This window comes from Sorex araneus, chromosome 1 (genome assembly GCF_027595985.1).
Source record: "Sorex araneus isolate mSorAra2 chromosome 1, mSorAra2.pri, whole genome shotgun sequence".
Taxonomy (NCBI): Eukaryota; Metazoa; Chordata; class Mammalia; order Eulipotyphla; family Soricidae; genus Sorex; species Sorex araneus.
This window is the reverse complement of record NC_073302.1, coordinates 96,092,891-96,112,516: the sequence shown is the minus strand read 5'-3', so window position 1 is coordinate 96,112,516 and position 19,626 is coordinate 96,092,891. Positions and strand designations below refer to the sequence as shown.

At 41.8% G+C, this 19,626-nt stretch overlaps 1 protein-coding gene across 1 annotated transcript in view; it reads right to left on the bottom strand.

Annotated features, from left to right (window-relative positions):
• Positions 1-668: 668 nt before the first annotated feature.
• Positions 669-19,626, bottom strand: part of LOC129402017 (motile sperm domain-containing protein 2-like) — a 119,952-nt gene continuing 100,994 nt past the window's right edge. Inside the window, exons 3-5 of the mRNA XM_055126112.1 lie at positions 2,555-2,672; positions 2,226-2,286; positions 669-2,118 (exon numbers count right to left, since the gene is read on the bottom strand). Of these exons, the coding sequence (XP_054982087.1) occupies positions 669-2,118; positions 2,226-2,286; positions 2,555-2,672 (1,629 nt within the window). The remainder of the gene's footprint in view (positions 2,119-2,225; positions 2,287-2,554; positions 2,673-19,626) is intronic.

Genomic DNA, 19,626 nt, shown 5'->3' with positions numbered 1-19,626 from the left:
AAAACCCAAGGTCATTAACAACACAATTCAAGGAAACCCAACCTTGGTCATTAACAACACAATTCAAGGAAACTCAACCAGACTCTTGGCTTTCCAAGTTCTACCCAAGTGAGTGTTCAGGAAACGTCTGAGATTGAAAGGCAGGCTATTAAGGAATACGTATAAGAAGCAAAGGCTCAAAATGCTTTGGCATTGAGTTGTTTTACATTCCCGAAGAATATTGTCACCTGGAAGTGATTTTGAACATTACAAAGTCATGATTTACTTAATCTATTTTTCCCCAAGGTATGTGTTCTCTATTTACATAACACAGAAAAGATACTAAGTTGACTCCGCTACCATAATTCTACCCCGAAAAAAGCAGATTACATGTCTTGGCTGCAAGAAATCATGTTACTTACAGTTTTCCACTCAGCTGATGTATGTATATTATAAAACATAAGCTTTAATACTATTCAAATCAAAAGGAAAATATAGATTAAACGATTTGCATAACAGAAAAATGCCTTACTAACTAGCCTTTGGAACAATCAGCTTAACATTGCCTCCTCCGAGCAGTTTCTTTTCAAGACCTATCTCTCTCCCATTCTGGAGCATGCCCTGTGCAGGTCCCTCCCGCCTGCCAACCAAGGCTAGGAGCCTGGTTTCGGCGCGGGGGTGCCACTCCCTTAGCTGTATAGCAAGTAGAAGAAGGAGATGATGAAGGTGAGTGAGAGCACTGTCACCGAGAGCCCCAGCTGCTGCAGCCAGAGGCAGCGCTGGACCTGACCCTGCAGTCGCTGGTGGCTCTCCAGCACAAGGCGGAGCTGCAGCGCTACGTCCTCTGCGGGCGGCGGGTTGGCGGTCCCGGGGTGCTCCCGGGGCACGCTGGGCCCGGTGGTCCCGGTCACGTGGCAGTGCAGCCGGTGCTCCATCACTTTGCTCCTGGGCACCTCCTTCCAGAACCGGCCGAGCTGAGGCAGGCCTGTGCCTCCAGGCTGGTCCATCTCCGCGGCCGTCACGAGGAAGCGGTCGTGCACGGAGGTCGTGAGCGCGCCACGGGGGGACACAGCCACGGCCACAGTAGCGCCCGGCTCGCAGCTGCTGCTGCCCGGCCGCACGCGGAACTTCTCGGGGGCCGTGGGCCGCACGCGGAAGGCCACGGGGTTTTGGGTCACGTTTGTCAGCGTGATGAGTGAGTTCTCTCCGGGGCCCCCGAAACACAGCGCGTCCCCCGGGCTGACGTGCAGCAGCGGCCCCCGAAACACGCTTGGGGGGCTCCGCGGCAAGGCCTCCGGGCTGGACGCGCCCTCCCACGCACCCCCCGCGCCGGGCACCCCGCTGGACACGCTCTCCCATGCACCCTCGCTGCTGCTGTCGCTGTCGCCGCCCGGCGGATAGCAGTAGCGGAAGGCGTCAGTGCCGCCCATGTGCGGCGGCAGGTACTCAGCGCCCACGTAGGCGCGCAGCTCGCGGCGGCCCGCCAGCGTGAGCCGCCCCAGCGCCTCGGCGCCCAGGCAGGCGCGCAGCACGCGGAAGGCCGCGTGCAGGAGCCACGGCAGGTCGAAGACCACCACCCTGGCCACACAGTCGGGGTAGTAGACGCGGAAGCAGCTGGCGAGGAAGCGCGCGAAGCCCAGGTCCAGGCAGGGCAGGCCCGCCGCAGACAGGTCGAGCAGGACGGTGAGGCGCCCGCCCGCGCGCCGCCAGTGCCGCTCCAGCCACAGCGCCAGCAGCCGCTTCTGGCCGGGCCCGGCCCGCGGGTCCCGCGCGTGGCACCTGCCGCGGATCCAGAGCAGCCGGTGGCCCTCGCGGTCGCGGCCGTGCAGGTACACGCCGCCCGCCTCCAGCAGCGCGCGCGGGACGCAGGACTCGTCCAGGTCGCGCACCGCCATCTCCCGCCGCCAGCGCAGGCTCGCGTCCAGCGTCCTCAGCGCCTCGTCCACCGCGTTGTGCCGCCACGCCAGGTAGCGCGCCACCCAGCCGTCGTCCCGCCGCAGCCGCGCCACGTCGCGGGGGTCGTACTGCTCGGGCCGCTCCCTCACGAACTCCGCCTCGAAGCGCTGCCGCGTCTCGGCGATGAGCGCGGTGCTCGGAGCGTTACTCCGGGCCATGGCCGCCGGCCCGGACGCCGTAAAGCTACACGGTGGCCGTAAAGCGAGCCGGTGGGCGAGGAGGGCGAGGAGCACGTGGGCGCCGAGACGTGCTCACGCGGGGGATCGCGGCGGAAACCGGGCCCTGCTCACCAGGCGGCCGCCGGCGCGTTTTCCAACGTCTGGGCCTTCACCGCGGCCTCGACACGTACCACTGGTGGATGGAAAATTGCGAATAAAGTGTCATAAGTTAAATTCATGAAAATGTTACTGAAACTGCACATCTGGATTGTCGCCCAAACCTTTTGTAAATTAATAAAAAACCAAAATACCAAGAATGATGATAGATGTAGAGTTTGCATTTCAAATAACATAGCCCATACATAAAATCTGTGCTTCCTCAGTTATTAGAATTCGGAAATGTCTGTCTTCTTTCACTTTGGAACTTCAGAGTAAAATAGCTTTCCTCATATTTGGCTTACAGCTTTCCGGTTTGAACAGTAATTTTCCAAAATGTGTTTTCACCTGGAGAACAAATCTATAAACGTTCTTCAAAGTGGTAAATTTGAACTTTGTCCTCTCTCGCGGGTGGGAGGGAAGCTGTGAGGGATAAAAGTTATGTTTTATATTTGAAAAACACAAAGAGAAAATTCCAAATCATTGAACATCATCTTGTGTCCTAAAGTCTTACAAAGATTCTTTCACCTTTTTATCCCGAGTGGGGTCTCGTTCCCTTGGGAATGTATGCAGTACACGCTATTCCGTCTCATCAAAAACACCTAAACAAAATGAAACTCTCCCATTTGAAAATAACCCTCCATACATTACTAGCTTCTATAAAGCTGTGCCAACAAGAAGTAGGTTTTTTGCAATGCCTTATAAATACCTGTCATCTGTTCTAGTGCAAATGATCACAGAATATTTATTTTATGCAAAAAAATCTTAAGAAAATTGAAAAGTTTTACAAAAATTATAAAGAAAAAATTCAAAAGATGTTAACATAGACCAACTATTTGACATTATACTACAAATATTTTATTTGAAAATATGATTATATTGCCTGTAAACAATAATCATATTAATGCACGATAATTTAGTTAATGACTAACATTTGTTTTCATGTTTTTTCTACTATTAATGTTAGAAGATATACATATCCATAAATATTCTTCTATGTCATTATTACTTTGTAATGATTCCTTGGGAAAAGAATCACTGAATCAGAGAAGATAAATCACTTTAAAGAACTTACATATATTGCTAAATTTATTCTCTGCAAAGATGCATAAATTATCATTGTTACTAGAATAATCTGAGTGATTACTTCTTATTTTTGCTATCATTACAATCATGTGAACAAATATTTTAAACAACTAATTTATGCAAAATTTCAAAACAGTGACTCTTTTCAACTCACAAGTTGGCTTAATTTTCACAGTGATTAGCATCCCAGTAGATGATGCTTTTTAAAAATTAAATCACCGTGATTTACAGAATTACTGATAGCTTCAGTTTAGGCATACAATAATTCAACACCAATCCCTCCACCAGTGTCACCCACCAGTTCCCTCCCTATCCAAACGCTCACTCCACCCCCACCTGTCAACTTGACAGGCACATTGGTTGCCATTTAGAGCTCAGGTTTTCAGTTTGTTGAATCTCTGTTTTGGATATATAGCTAGACCCCTCGCTCTTATCACTGATACCACTGAAGCCCTGATGCCTGTTGACAGCGTTACTTCTTGTTCTCTTCTTCCTTCTTTGATTTCTTTCTCTGTCTCCTCTCTAAACACTGCTTATTTTATTTTTTTATTTTTTTCAGACTATTTTATTTTATTTTATTTTATTTTTAAATTTATTTTATTGAATCACCATGTGGAAAGTTACAAAGTTCTCAGGCTTATGTCTCAGTTATACAATGCTCAAACACCCGTCCTTTTTACCAGTGCCCATATTCCACCACCAAAAATATATATATATACATCCCACCCCCCACTCCCCAACCACCCCCCTTGCGTAACTGATAAATTTCACTTCCTTTTCTCTTTACCTTGATTACATTCCATATTTCAACACAAAACTCACTATTGTTGATGGAGTTTCAACACAGAACTCACTATTCTTGTTGGAATTTATCCCCCAAGAATACGGCAGGGAAATATTTGATAATTAGTTTTCCACTGATGAGAATGAAGGGAAATAAAGTCTTATATATAAACCAGCCACGCGGTTTAGGATTTCTGTATTTTAGTAATTTAGTCCAGGAAGATTTAAGTTGGAAATTGAATCATTTCCCGTCCTGGAGCAGCATGGAGCAAAAGCTTAGTTCACAGTCTGGACACATGGCTGCAAGCACTCGCTGGAACCCCAAGTCATATAGCTGGCTCTGGATCCTGCTCGTTCAGCAGCAAAGTGGCTGTGCAAAGGCATGGCTACCTGGGTCGAATCTCAGTAGAGCTCAAGCCTGCCAACACTGCTTATTTTAAAAGATTTTCTTGTCAAAACCTTAATTACTTACTAAAAGGAGAACAGCTAAGTAAGTTATGGTACATCTACTCTATAGCATAGCACATAAGCAATAAAAATTTTTAAAGATACCTTCATGTTCTTGTATGGAGAATATTATATAGTATTTTTATTTATATTTATTTTTTTCCATTTTATTTATTTATTTATTTTCAATTTATTTATTTTTAATTAGTGAATCACCGTGAGGGTACAGTTACAGATTTATACACTTTTGTGCTTATGCTTCCCTCATACAAAGTTCGGGAACCCATCCCTTCACCAGTGCCCATTCTCCACTACCAGTAAACCCAGCATCCCTCCCACACTCCCCAATCCCATCTCCCCCCACCCCACCCTGCCACTGTGGCAGGGCATCCCCTTCTGTTCTCTCTCTCTAATTAGCTGTTCAGGTTTGCAATAAAGGTGTTGAGTGGCCACTGTGCTCAGTCTCTAGCCCTCATTCAGCCCGAAACACCCTTCCCCCGCATGGCCTTCAACAACATTATAGTTGGTGATCCCTTCTCTGAGTTGCCCTTTCCCCAGAATGTGAGGTCAGTCTCCAAGCCATGGAGTCAACCTCCTGGTACTTATTTCTACGATTCTTGGGTGTTAGTCTCCCACTCTGTTATTCTATATGCCATAGATGAGTGCAATCTTTCTATGTCTGTCTCTCTCTTTCTGATTCATTTCACTTAGCATGAAACTTTTCATGCCGACCCACTTGAATACAAAATTCATGACCTCCTTTTTTCTAACAGCTGCATAGTATTCCATTGTATAGATGTACCAAAATTTCTTTAACCAGTCATCTGTTCTCAGGCACTCGGGTTGCTTCCAGATTCTGGCTATTGTAAACAGTACTGCTATGAACATATCAGTGCAGATGTCATTTTGACTATACTTTTTTATTTCTCCAGGATATATTCTCAGAAGTGGTATCGCTGGATCAAATGGAAGCTCAATTTCTAATTTTTTGAGAATCGTCCATATTGTTTTCCAAAGGGGCTGGACCAGTCAGCATTCCCACCAGCAGTGTAGAAGGGTCCTTTTCTTTCCACATCCATCCTCTCCAACAGCGGTTGCTTTTGCTCTTTTAAACCAAAGAACATTTCTTTCCTAAGGATGTGAAAAAAGGAGGATAAACTAGGACACAGTTTAACTTTGATCACAGAAATGTCAGGGTGAAATGTTATTATTTGAATTTGAACACAAAATTCAAATGGAACATCAAGGAAATAATAAGCCTCCTTTCTATTCGTTCCACTACTAACAGCAGTGACCCAGAAAGTCCCCTAACTTTCTGACTGGACAAATAATAAAAGCAGCACCAAACTGTTAGCAAATGGTTAGCTAAGAAAATGTCCACATAAAATGTGTGTGGAAGAGCTAGAAGGATTATACATTCCCAATTTCAGCAAGGGAGAAAGGACATATAAATCTCAAGTTATGGGAGCTATGTCATCGAGGTAAAGAAGGAGGAGATTTCAAATAATAGGGAAGTAATGATTTAACCTTTTTGTTCTGAGAATAAATAAAGGGAACATGTTTATAGATAAAGATATATTTGTCTAGGTCATAAAAAGGGGAAGAGTGCTTTGATTACAGAGAGGCAAAGGAAAAGTATCTTCTCAGCTTTAGGGCTTTAATTGCTCTTGATTCAGAATAATCGTCATTCTGTAAGTAGTGATTGCAGTCTTTTCTTGATGTCCACAGGACCTCCATTGACCTTAATTCCCCACATCAGGGTCACACTTACTGAGGGGGGGGGGAGGGACAAAATGGACATATCTTTCTGATATATTCTATTGGAGTCTTTGGGGCAAACAGATCCCACACTTTCTTTTGATCTTTACAATCCTCTAGGGGGAAAAATGAATTTTTGGGTCACCCACCAAAGCAATGCTCAGAAGTTACTCCTGCTCTCTACTCAGGATTCACCCCTGGTGGTGTTCAAGGTACCATGTGGGATGAGGAGGACTGAATCCGGGTTTGCCATATACAAGGTAAGTGCTCTACTCACTCTATCATTTCAGCCCTACAGTCCTCTAGAAAATTATTGAGAAGCCCAGTTCTAGTTCAAGAGTTTTTTAGCCCCTCTTTCTGTGTGGCAGTCCCTGCCTATTTTTAAAACCAACTCTAAAGCTGTCTCCTCTACAAAATCTTATGAGAACATCAAATGAACCATCAAAAAAATCCTTCCTTTAATCCATGGACATAAAATCACTATGAATACACAAAGCTAGTGCTAGACTCAGGTGGATTGTTGACAACCAGCTCCTGATCCTCTCAGTAAAAGTGGTGAAACTATTCATTGGCAATTGCATACCAGAAAATAGCCTTATCAAGGCGGGGGAAGGAGGAGGGAATAAAACTTCCCAAACCTAGGGCTGTAGCAATAGCACGGCGGGTGAGCATTTGCCTTGCACGCGGCCAACCTGGGTTTGATACCAAGCATCCCATGTAGTCCCTCAAGCACCACCAGGACTGTCTGCACTTTCAACGAACGAGCGCTGCCATGAGAAGCATCCATTGAGGACCTGATGGTGCAAGCGCAGAAGATCAAGTATGGCATCATTGGTCTGACCAAAACGAGAAGGCATCAATCACATCATGCCATTTTCGACACTGGAGAAGAACTGTTCCTTGGAACATATGACAACAGAGGCATTGATGGCGTCAATTGAACGATTACACCTGAATAGATGTGGCTCACTGCCGGCAGTTTCTATCTTCGTCATCTACACGCCAACATTCAACTATAATTAAGAAGAAATTGAGAAGTTCTACATGGAGCTGGAGTCGTTCTATAAAGAAGACCACACCTTCTACAAGATCATTGTTGGTGATTTTAATGCCAAGATAGGACCGAGAAGATAACCCGAAGAACTCCACATTGGGACCCATGTCCTAGAATTGAAAGAACAGAGTGAGAAACTGTCTGAGTTCATCATGTCGACCAACACCATACAAGGTAACTCACAGTTTCAGAAGGCTGAATCTAAACATTGGACATGGGAGTCTCTCGGTGGACAGTTCCACAACGAAATTGACCACATCATATTCAATCAAAGGTTTTGACTGACTGATGTCACTGTTGTCCCAAAATTCCAAATGGGATCGAACCACAGTCTCCTTTGTGCAAAATTCTACTTCACAGAGCAGGGAGAAAGTACTGCAAAGTTTAAGTTTAAGCTTAAGAAGAGACAGAATGACCACCAACTGGGAGCTCTTTGGCACTATTGCGGCAACGTGGAAAGATGCTGTCATTGATAACATCGATGAGGAATAAAATCAACTGGTTAATCACCACCATGATTGTGCAAAGAATGCCGAGAGTAGGAAAGCCACAAACAGACGCCTGTCTTCGGAAACTCTCGAGTTCATTCGTCAAAGTGGTTAGGCACGAGCGTCAGGCAACCACAAGCTAACATCCAAGCTTGCAAAGCTGTGCAGAGAAGCGATAAAGGAAGACCTCAAAGAGAGGAGAGCAGCAGTGTTGGCCAATGCAGCAGTAAGCAGGAAAAGTATTCACAACGCTTGCCTGTCCTTCGCCAACTACAAGACTGTTGACTGCCCTCTGACGTCCTGATGGATCTATCACATCTTCCAGAAGGGCAATAGAGAGGATTGTTCATGACTTCTACTCGGATCTCTTCGACAGCCACGTCCACCTGCTGTCCACATACCAAATTCTGCAGGATGGATATGTCGTTCCCAGGATATCCCTTCCGAAATCCAACATGCCATTTTGTCAGTAAAGACGCATACAGCACCAGGTCCAGACAAGGTCAGATCCGAACACCTGAAGAATCTTCTGCCAGTACTCATCAATACACTGGCTCGGCTCTTCACACGTTACCTGTCTGTATGCAAGGTTCCGTCCTAATGGAAAACCAGCAGGACCTTTCTATTGTACAAGAACTGTCACGATATCAGCAACTATTGCCCAATCTGCCTATTATCTGTCATCTAGAAGTTGTACACTCAAGTCATCCTAAATAGAATAGGCAGAACACTAGATGAAGGACAACCATTCGAGCAAGCCAGGTTCTGAAAAGAATTCAGCACGATTGACCATATCCTCACAGTGACCAAGCTCATTGAAGTTTTGCAAGAGTTCAGGATGCCGCTCTGTCTAACGTTCATCGATTTAAAGAAGGCCTTTGATTCTGTTGAGACTGAAGTGGTCATCAAAGCCCTAGGCAAACAGGGAGTTCAAACTCAGTACATCAAGATCCTCCATGAGCTGTATTATGGATTCACCATCAGAATCTCACCATTCTACAAGGAAGTGATCATTGATGTAAAGAGAGGGGTGTGGCAGGGTGATACCATTTCACCGACTCTTCAGTGCCACCCTCGAGAACATCATGCGATGACTGAAATGGGAAGGAATGGGAGTAAAAATAGACGGTCCACAACTACACCACCTCTGCTTCACTGATGACATCATTCTCATAATGCCAAACATTAGCAAAGTGGCACAAATGCTGGCCTACTTCAACTGCAAGTGTAGAAACGTTGGACTGCAGCTGAATCTCAGCAAAACTGAGATGTTCATGAAAAATGAACTAGTCCCTAATGTTCCATTTGCTCTCAATGGAACAAACATCTCAGAATGCAGCAGCTATGTGTACCTGGGTCTCAACATGAGGAATGACTTGGTGCCAGAACTGCGCAGGAGGAAGAGACCAGCGTGAAACGCCTTCAAGAGCATCGAAGTAGAGGTTAAGAGGATGAAGAACCTGTGTCTCTGGGCACATCTTTTCAACTCCACCATTCTTCCTACACTAACATACGCTTCAGAGACCTAGGCTCTACAAAAAAAGGATGAGAACTCTAATCTGATATCTCAAAGAGGAATGGAAAGAGCCACGCTAGGAGTATCACGTTTCACTCAAGTGAGTGAAGGGATCTGGAGTTCTGACATCTGTCGTTGGTCAAGAATTAGGGACGCTGTCTTGTTTGCCAAGGCATCAAAAATCAGATGGGCCAGACATGTAATGCAATTTAGAGATGACCGCTGGACTAGAGCTGTTACCGACTGGATTCCCCTGGACATCAAAAGACCGTGTGGCCGCCCACCAACGAGACGGTCAGTTTTCTTCATCAAAACCCTGAATGAACTATTTGAGGCTCTTCCTGTTCCTGGAGCAAGCAGATATCATTGGGCTACATTAGCATGCAACAGGAGATGTGGCATGGAGATGTTTGCTTGAGCAAATTGAAGATCAATGGGATGACAAGTGATACAAGTGAAGTAACCAACAAAAGAAAATATAAAAACCGTAAGATCATATCAATAGATGCAGAGAAAGCATTTGACAAGATCCAGCACCTGAGGGCCAGAGAGATATTACAGTTGGAAGGGCCTTGCATGCAGGAGACCTGGGTTCGATTCTCTGCACCACATATGGTTCCCCCAGCACCGCCAAAAGTAATTTCTGAGTGCAGAGCCCAGAGTAAACCCTGAGCATCACCGTGTATGACCCAAAAAACAAAAAATAAAATAATAATAACAATTTTTTAAAAAAATAATAATTAGGGGCTGGAGCGATAGCACAGCGGGTAGGGTGTTTGCCTTGCACACAGCCAACATGGTTTCGATTCCCAGCATCCCATATGGTCCCCCGAGCACTGCCAGGAGTAATTCCTGAGTGCATGAGCCAGGAGTAACCCTGAGCATTGCTGGGTGTGACCCAAAAAATCAATAAAAATAAATGAAAACATTTCTTTAAAAAAATTAAGAATTAAAAAAAGATCAAACACCAGTTTATGATGAAACTCTCACCAAGTCGGTATTGAAGGAACTTTCCTCAATGTAGTCAAAGCCATCTACCACAAGCCTATGGCAAGCTTTATCCTCAATGGGAAAAAACTAAGAGCCTTCCCTCTAAGATGAGGGACAAGACAAGGATGCCCACTCTTACCACTTCTGTTCAATATAGTAATGAAAGTACTTGCAATAGCAGTTAAGCAAGAAAAAGATATTAAGGGCATCCAGATAGGAAAGGAGGAAACCAAGCTCTCACTATTCACAGATGATATGATACTATATTTACAGAACCCCAAAGTCTCTACCAAGAAGCTCCTAGAAACAATGAACTTGTAATTCGCAGGCTATAAAATCAATACCTAAAAGTCCATGACTTTCCTATATATGAATAATGAAAGAGAAGAAAGTGATATGAAAAAAAGCAATTATGTTCACATTCATGCCTCAGAAAATCAAGTACCTCTGAATCAGCTTACCTAAAGAGGTATAAAGAAAACTACAAAACCCTACTTCATGAAATAAGAGTGGACATGAGGAAATGGAAGTATATCCCCTGCTCATGGATCAGGAGAATTAACATAGTCAAAATAGCAATATCCCCAAAGAATTGTATAGTTTTAATGCGATCCCTATAAGGATACCCATGAATTTTTCAAAGAAATTGAATAAACACTTCTGAAATTTATATAGAACAACAAACCCCTATGAATAGCTAAAGCATTTCTTTGGAAAAAGAAGATGGGAGGTGTGGAGAGCCGCCACGGGGCCGTGATTCGTGGACACCTGTTTCTTGTTAATTACACCGTGCTTCATAGATAACACCTGATAAGGAATCAGGATGTCTTGTCACGCCACGAGCTGTAACTAGTCTATCAGCTGCAGACACTTGGGCGTAAGCAGGCAGCGAGGGGTATATAAGGAGGGAAGCTGCCTAGCTAGAGGGTTTTCTTCTCGTTCGTCCCTTGTTCCTCTTCTTTCCCGAGAAGGTCTCTGAATAAATCGATACCAGAAGAATCTCCGGGTTGCGTGATTTCTTACAGGAGGTATCATCTTCCCCAACCTCAAACTCTACTACTAAGCGGTAATAATTTAAAAAGTATTGGAAAAGTGGCAGAACCACAGACCAATGGGACAGGGTTGGATATCCTTACACACACACTCAAATATATTATGTAATCTTTGATAAAGGAGCAAGAAATGTGAAGTGGAGCAAGGAAAACCTCTTTAACAAATGGTGCTGGGAAAACTGCACAGCTACATGCAAAAAAAAAACATAGGCTCAGACCTCTACCTAACATCATGTGCAAAAGTCAGATCAAAATAGATTAAAGATCTCAACATCAGACCAGAATCCATCAGGTACATTGAAGAAAAGGTCAGCAATACCCTAGAAGACATTGAAGCTAAGGGTATCTTCAAAGATGGCATGCCAGTGAACAAACAAGTGGAAACAGAGATATGGGACTATCTTAAACTAAGAAGTTCTGTACTTCAAAAGAAACAGTGACCAGAATACAAAGACAATCTACAGAATGGAAAGGATATTCACCCAAAATCCAACTGATAATGGGTTAATATCAGGGATATACAAGGCACTGGTTGAATTCCACAAGAAAAAAGTATCCAATCCCATCAAAAAATGGGGCAATGAAATGAACAGAAACTTTCTCAAAGAAGAAATCTGAATGGTCAATCATTATATGAATGAAACATAAACACGAAAGTTTGTAAGTCTATAACTTTACCTCACGGTGATTCATTAAAAACTAAAATAAATAAATAAATATTTAACAAATTTTACTATACATGTGCTTTGGCTCAAATTCAACTTCTGAATTTTTATTATATTAATATATTAACATACACAAAACTTATGAGCACAGATAAACTTTTGCTGTGTCATTTTTTATTAGTGAATCACCATGAGTTACAGTTACAAACTTGTGAACTTTCATGTTTGCATTTTGTTTATATCCCTCCACCAGTGCCCAGTCCCCTCCACCAATATTCCCAGTATCCCTCCCACCCTCCCACCCCATCCCCCCACCCCACTCCACCTCTGTGGCAGGGCATTCCCCCTTTTTCTCTCTCTCTCCTTTTGGGTGTTGTGGTTTGCAACAGAGGCACTACGTGGCCATCGTGTTTGGTCTATATTCTATTTTCAGAGTGCATCTCCCATCCCATACGGGTCCTCAAACCACACTTTACCTGGTGTTCCCTTCTTTATGCGAGCTGCCCCTTCCTCCATCATGTGGGGCCAGCTTCCAAGCCTTGGAGCCAACCTCCTGGTACTTATCTCTACTATTCTTGGCTGTTAGTCTCCTATCCTGTTATTTTATTTTATATTCCACAGATGAGTGCGATCTTTCTATGTTTGTCTCTCTCTTTCTGACTCATTTCACTTAGCATGATACTTTTCATGTTGATCCACTTATATGCAAAGTTCATGACTTCATCTTTTCTAACAGTTGCATAGTAGTCCATTGTATATATATACCAGAGTTTCTTTAAGCAGTCATCTGTTCTTGGGCACTCGGGTTTTTTCCAGATTCTGGCTATTGTAAACAGTGCTGCGATGAACATACAAGTGCAGATGTCATTTCGACTATGCTTTTTTGCTTCTCCGGGGTATATTCCCAGAAGTGGGATTGCTGGATCAAATGGAAGCTTAATTTCTAATTTTTTGAGAAGCGTCCATATTGTTTTCCAAAAGGGCTGAACCAGTCGGCATTCCCACCAGCAGTGTAGAAGGGTCCCTTTCTCCCCACATCCTCTCCAACAGTGGTTGTTTTTGTTCTTTTGGATGTGTGCCAGTCTCTGTGGTGTGAGGTGGTATCTCTTGGTTGTTTTGATGTGCATCTTCCTGATGATTAGTGATGTAGAGCACTTCTTCATGTGCCTTTTGGCCATTCGTATCTTTTCCTTGGGAAAGTTTCTGTTCTGAATCAAGCAATCCTGAAATTCATATGGAACAATAAACACCCACGGATCGCTAAAACAATTCTTGGGAAAAAGACGACAGGAGGCATCACCCTCCCCAACCTTAAACTTTACTACAAAGCGCTAATAATCAAAACAGCATGGTACTGGAACAAAGGCAGAGCCTCAGACCAATGGAACAGGGTGGAATATCCCTACACAACCCCAAATGTATGACCATCTAGTCTTTGATAAGGGAGCAAGAAATGCGAAGTGGAGCAAGGAAAGCCTCTTTAACAAATGGTGCTGGCACAACTGGATGACCACATGCAAAAGAATGGGCTTAGACCTCAACCTGACACCATGCACAAAAGTCAGATCAAAATGGATTAAAGACCTCAATATCAGACCACAAACCATAAAGTACATTGAAGACAAGGTTGGCAAAACCCTCCACGATATTGAAGCTAAAGTTATCTTCAAAGATGACATGCAACTGACCAACCAAGAGGAAACAGAGGTAAACAAATGGGACTATGTTAAACTAAGAAGCTTCTGAACCGCAAAAAATACAGTGACTAGAATACAAAGACAATCTACAGAATGGGAAAGGATATTCACCCAATACCCACCAGATAAGGGGTAGATGTCAAGGGTATATAAGGTACAGGTTTAACTCTACAAAAAGAAAACATCCAACCCCATCAGAAAATGGGGCAAAGAAATGAACAGAAACTTTCCCAAGGAAGAGTTTAGGAATTTATTGATTGATCTATTTGCTAAACTCTTACAAACTGACTATTCTGAGTCAGATCATTGCTTTGTATTAAGGATACAACAATAAAAAATGCCAATTGTTTTTTTAATAATCAATTTAGTATGTTAAACAGTCAAATAAAGCAAGGCATTTGATAAAGTACTACAATGGGAGAGATACATAGAACTTTTGAAACAAGAGGAAAGTAATGTGGAGCACATTGAGATCATAGATGGTGTTGTGGGTACAATTTCTAATTTAAGAGTTAAACAATTTAAGGATTAAGCTTAAGAGTTAAAATTTAAAGGACTGAGGGGCTGGAGCGATAGCACAGCGAGTAGGGCGTTTGCCTTGCATGCGGCTGAGCCGGGTTCAATTCCCAGCATCCCATATGGTCCCCTGAGCACGGCCAGGAGTAATTCCTGAGTGCAGAGCCAGGAGGAACCCTGAGCATCACCAGGTGTGACCCCCCCCCAAGAAAAAAGAAAAAAAAATTAAGGACTGAATTCTGTATTTGCCTAATATGTAGAAATATGTAAAATAACAAATGTGCCTTTACAAGATAAAATCACTACAAATATTCAGAGATAGATGGATGGGCTTGGGGAAAAGGTCTAATAAGCCAAATTAGAGATAAAAGTTACAATAGATATGACAGAAATAAATGTTACAACTGATACCACAGAAATTCAAAGGAAAATCAGATTACAATTTACAAAATCTATGCCATGAAATTAGGGAACCTAGAAGAAATGGATATAATCTTGGACTGTTTCAGCTGTCTACATTTGAAGCAGGAGAACAAAGAATAGACTGGTATTAGCAAAAATACAAAATAGCAACCAAAAAAGCTGCCCAAAAAAGTTCTGCCCTGATGAATCTAGATATTTCTTCCAATTTGAAAATTTGAAAACCTACATCCAGTCTTTCACACGGTCCTCCAAAGAATTTTTTTTTTTTTTGCTTTTTGGGTCACACCCGGCAATGCACAGGGATCATTCCTGGCTCATGCACTCAGGAATTACCCCTGGCGGTGCTCAGGGGACCATATGGGATGCTGGGATTTGAACCCAGGTCGGCCGCGTGCAAGGCAAACGCCTACCCGCTGTGCTATCACTCCAGCCCCCCAAGGAATATTTTTATCCATGTTCCATAAGGCAAATGGTTTATACCCTGAGGTATCAGAAGGTATCAGAAGGCAAACATTACCCTGATACCAAAAATAGAGACACTGTCAAAGCCTTCATCCCAAAGAAGGAGGTGGTGCTGAAAGATGGTGAAGTGTTATGTATAAAATCCTATCAACAACAGTACTGTAAACCACAGAGCAAAATCTTATACTCAAAATGTAGCTCTTATGGGTCGGGGATAAATAGGAGTGTGGTAGCATTGGTGGAGGAAGTGGAAACTGGTGAAGGATCAGTGTTGAAACATTGTATGCCTGCAGCCAAATCATAAATAAATATAATTCCAGAGAAACTGAATTTTTAAAAGTAGAGAACTATACACCTGTATAATTGATGAATATAGACACAAAGATCCTCAACAAAATATTATAAAATCTAATCTAACAATTTATCAAAAAGTTTATACATCATTACCAAGTAGAATTTCTCCTAGGGGTGCAATGAGTGTTAACATATGAAAGCCAATTAATGTAGAACAACATATAATATATAGAAAAATTAAAATATATGATCATAGCAATAGAAACAGAAAAGACATTTGACAAGACTCAACACCCATTTTTGAAAAAATAAATAATAAAATAGGGATAGAAAAAACTTTAGGCAAAGCCACTTACCACAATCCCACAGCTAACATCATCCAAATGGTGAAGAACTGAAGGTATTCCCTATATTAGGCACAAGAGTCTTTGTGACAGCAACTAGTAAAGAAAGAGATATAAAGTTCATTTTTTAAATTTATTTTTATTGAATCACTGTGAGATACAGTTACAAAACTTTTGTGATTGGGTTTCAGTCACAATATTCCAACATCCATTCCTCCAGCAGTGTAAATTGCCCACCATTAATATTCTCTGTATCCCTCCTGCTACAACCCATCCCCAGGCACGTTTTTCCTCTCTCTCTCTCTCTCTCTCTCTTTCTTTCTTTCTTTCTTTCTTTCTTTCTTTCTTTCTTTCTTTCTTTCTTTCTTTCTTTCTTTCTTTCTTTCTTTCTTTCTTTCCTCTTCTCTTCTCTTCTCTTCTCTTCTCTTCTCTTCTCTTCTCTTCTCTTCTCTTCTCTTCTCTTCTCTTCTCTTCTCTTCTCTTCTCTTCTCTTCTCTTCTCTTCTCTTCTCTTCTCTTCTCTTCTCTTCTCTTCTCTTCTCTTCCCCCCCACTGCCCTTTGAGGAATATGGCTTTCAATACAGACACTGAGAGGCCATCATGTTTGGTCCTTTACCCGCTTTAAGCACACATGTCCCATCCAGAGTGATCTCTTCCAACCATCATTGCCATGATGGCCCCTTCTCTATCCCAACTGCCCTCTTCCCGGTCCTTGAGGCAGGCTTCTGTCAAATGTTCATTATTTGGGGCTGGAGCGATATCACAGCGGGTAGGGCATTGCCTTGCACGCGGCCGACCCAGGTTCAATTTCCAGCATCCCATATGGTCCCCTGAGCACCGCCAGGAGTGATTCCTGAGTGCAGAACCAGGAGTAACCCCTGAGCATCGCCAGGTGTGACCCAAAAAGCAAAGAACAAACAAACAAATGTTCACTATTTGCAAATGACATAATACTATACTTAGAAAATCATAATGATACTATCAAAAAATGCTCCTAGAAACAATAAATTTGTTCAGTAAAGTAGCAAGTTATAAAATCCATGTTCAGAAAACCACAGTATTTCTACATGCAAGCAATGAAATTAAATAGAAATTTGTTTTAAATTCCAGTCACAATTGTGTCTCAAAAAATCAGTACCTGTGAATCAGCTTATACAATGAAAAGTAAGATCATTACTAAAATAAAGTAAGTAGATGAAGATGCAAGGAAATGGAAACGCCACCCAATTTATGGATGAAAAGGATCAATGGTGGTAAAATAATCAACTTTTCCAAGTTTAATCTATGCAGATTCAACAAAGTGCCTATAAAAATACTCATGACATTTTTAGAGATTTATGCCAAATGCTTTTGAAATTTAAAATGGAATAATTAAAGTCCCCAAACAAAACAATCCTAGCAAAAAAAGGTGTGAGGATCTTCTTTTCCCCACCCTTAAATTATGATATAAAGCTGTATGATCAAGATTGCAGTACTTGGCTGACTCTCACACCAATGGAATATATTTGAGAGTCCAGAAACAAATCCTATGAAATATAATCATTTAGTCTTAGACAAATGAGTTCAGAATGCAAAGCAGAGCAGAAAAAGTCTCAATTAAATGGTGTTGGGTAAACTGGTCAGTCATATGCAGAGAGAAAAAAAAACACTCAGACCTCTAGCTCACACTATGCAAAAAAGTCATTTCAAAATGAACTAAAGGCCTTGGTATTTATCCTCAATCCATAAATTATATTGATGAAACATAGGAGAAAACCTTCATGACATTGAATCTAGCAGCATCTTCAGTAACTTAATGTCACTGGCCAAGCAAACAGAAGTAAAGGTGAACAAATAAGATAAGATCAAATTAAAAAGTGTTTGCATCGCAAAAGAAATGATCTCCAGAATAAAATGACACTCCACAGATTAGAAGTAAATATTTTCCCAAGTCATCTGACAAAAGCTTAGAATTCAAGATAAATAAAATACTTGTAAAACTTAGCAATAATAAAACTAAATAAATCAGGGGAAAAAATAACAAAAAGAAATGAACATCCACTACATTAAAAATGACCTACAGATACATGAAAAGTGCTCAACATCACATCATTGGGAAAATACAAGTCAAAACAATGATTTTTTAAAATATCACTTCATACCAGTGACTGGTACACAGAAATAAGTACAAAAACAATCAGTGTTGGCATAGATGTGGGGAAAAGAGAACTTCTTCCACTGTTGGAGAAAATGTCTTCTGGCTGAATCCTCTTTGAAATAATATTTGACACTTCTCAGAAAGCTAGGAATATTGCTTCAGTATAATCCAGCAATTCCACTGCTTGGCACCTACCTTCAAGGTCCCAAACTCTATTCAAAAAAGATATTTGCATTCCAGTCTTCGTTGTAACGATAATCATAATGGCCAAAATCTGGAAACAACCCAAGTGTCCAAGAACAGACGACTGGATAAAAGAATATATATTTATGTTCAATATATATGTATATATATGTTCATATACATATATAACATACATAAGAACATATATTATATATAATACATGCATATTATATATTTACATACACACCAGAATACTACTCAGTTATAAGAAAAGATGCAGTAATGCAACTTGCTGCTGTAGGAATTGCACTTGGAGTTATCATGCCGAGTGAAGTTAGAAGGAAAAAGATATAGAGAGTGATCTCTTTCATATGTGGGATATAAAGAAACATAATAAGGGAGCAACAAATGGCCAAAGACAACAGAACTGGAGAGTTGAGCTACAAAACTGAGCTTACTCTTGAGGGGGGTGTTAGGGGACAAAGGAGCGAATGTTGGGGAGGAGTCCTTGAGACATTGATTGAGTGGTCGGTGTGGGTGGGGTTGGAAAGATGCATTTATGAAACAATCATTTAACAGCATTATAAACCATATTACCTCAACTAAGATGGAAAATATAAATAAATTAAATTTAAAATCTGTGTAAAATTTTTGTTGACCGTGAAAAAATTGCTTTTTAATTCATTTGTGCAAAACAATATACTATAAATCAAATATCTTATATGATCCTAAGTGGAAATAGGGTAATATATTCTAAGAAAGTTCTCCATCTATGATATATACATATATATCATGACAAGTCCTTGAGAAAAGAGTAGAACTAACATGTATTTAAATATACATACATAGACTACATATATGTATTTTTACTCTTTACCATTTGCTCTTCTCCAAAGCGCTTGTCATGAGTCCTCTAACTACTATACTCCCTTGCTCCTAGGAGTTTTGTCCCATGGTAAGTGACCACCTGAATCAGAATTTCTACCAAAGTCTGAAAACCACTGACCTAGTTTAACCATCATCTTTCAAAAGAGGATACTATGTGATGAGTGTGGTGTTGGAATTTTGCTCATAAGAAACCATCAATAACAGAATGGTAAATGAATGATAGAATCTCAATCAATAAAAAAATTACAAATAAAAACAGGATTCAGACTTCAGTGAATTTTGTTGCCTAAGAGCACATATTGAATCAACACAGATGTGTAGAGTGAACCATGTATCTTATTGAACATATTACAGAACTCCAGAGAGATCTTTAGTGCCAGCCTTGTTTCCGCTGTCTTCCCTCTTAGAGGAGAAGAAGCAAGGACGTGTCCTTAACAGAAAGACCAGGAGGTGCAACTGAAGAGATATGGAAAGGGTAAAACTGAAGATCATTTAATGAATCTCCCAAGCCGAGTCGTTTTTGTAAAGGGTTGCTTTTGATTTACTCCTCTAGAAGTGCCCTGGGGTGACTAACAGGAAGCTCAGGAACCAGAAT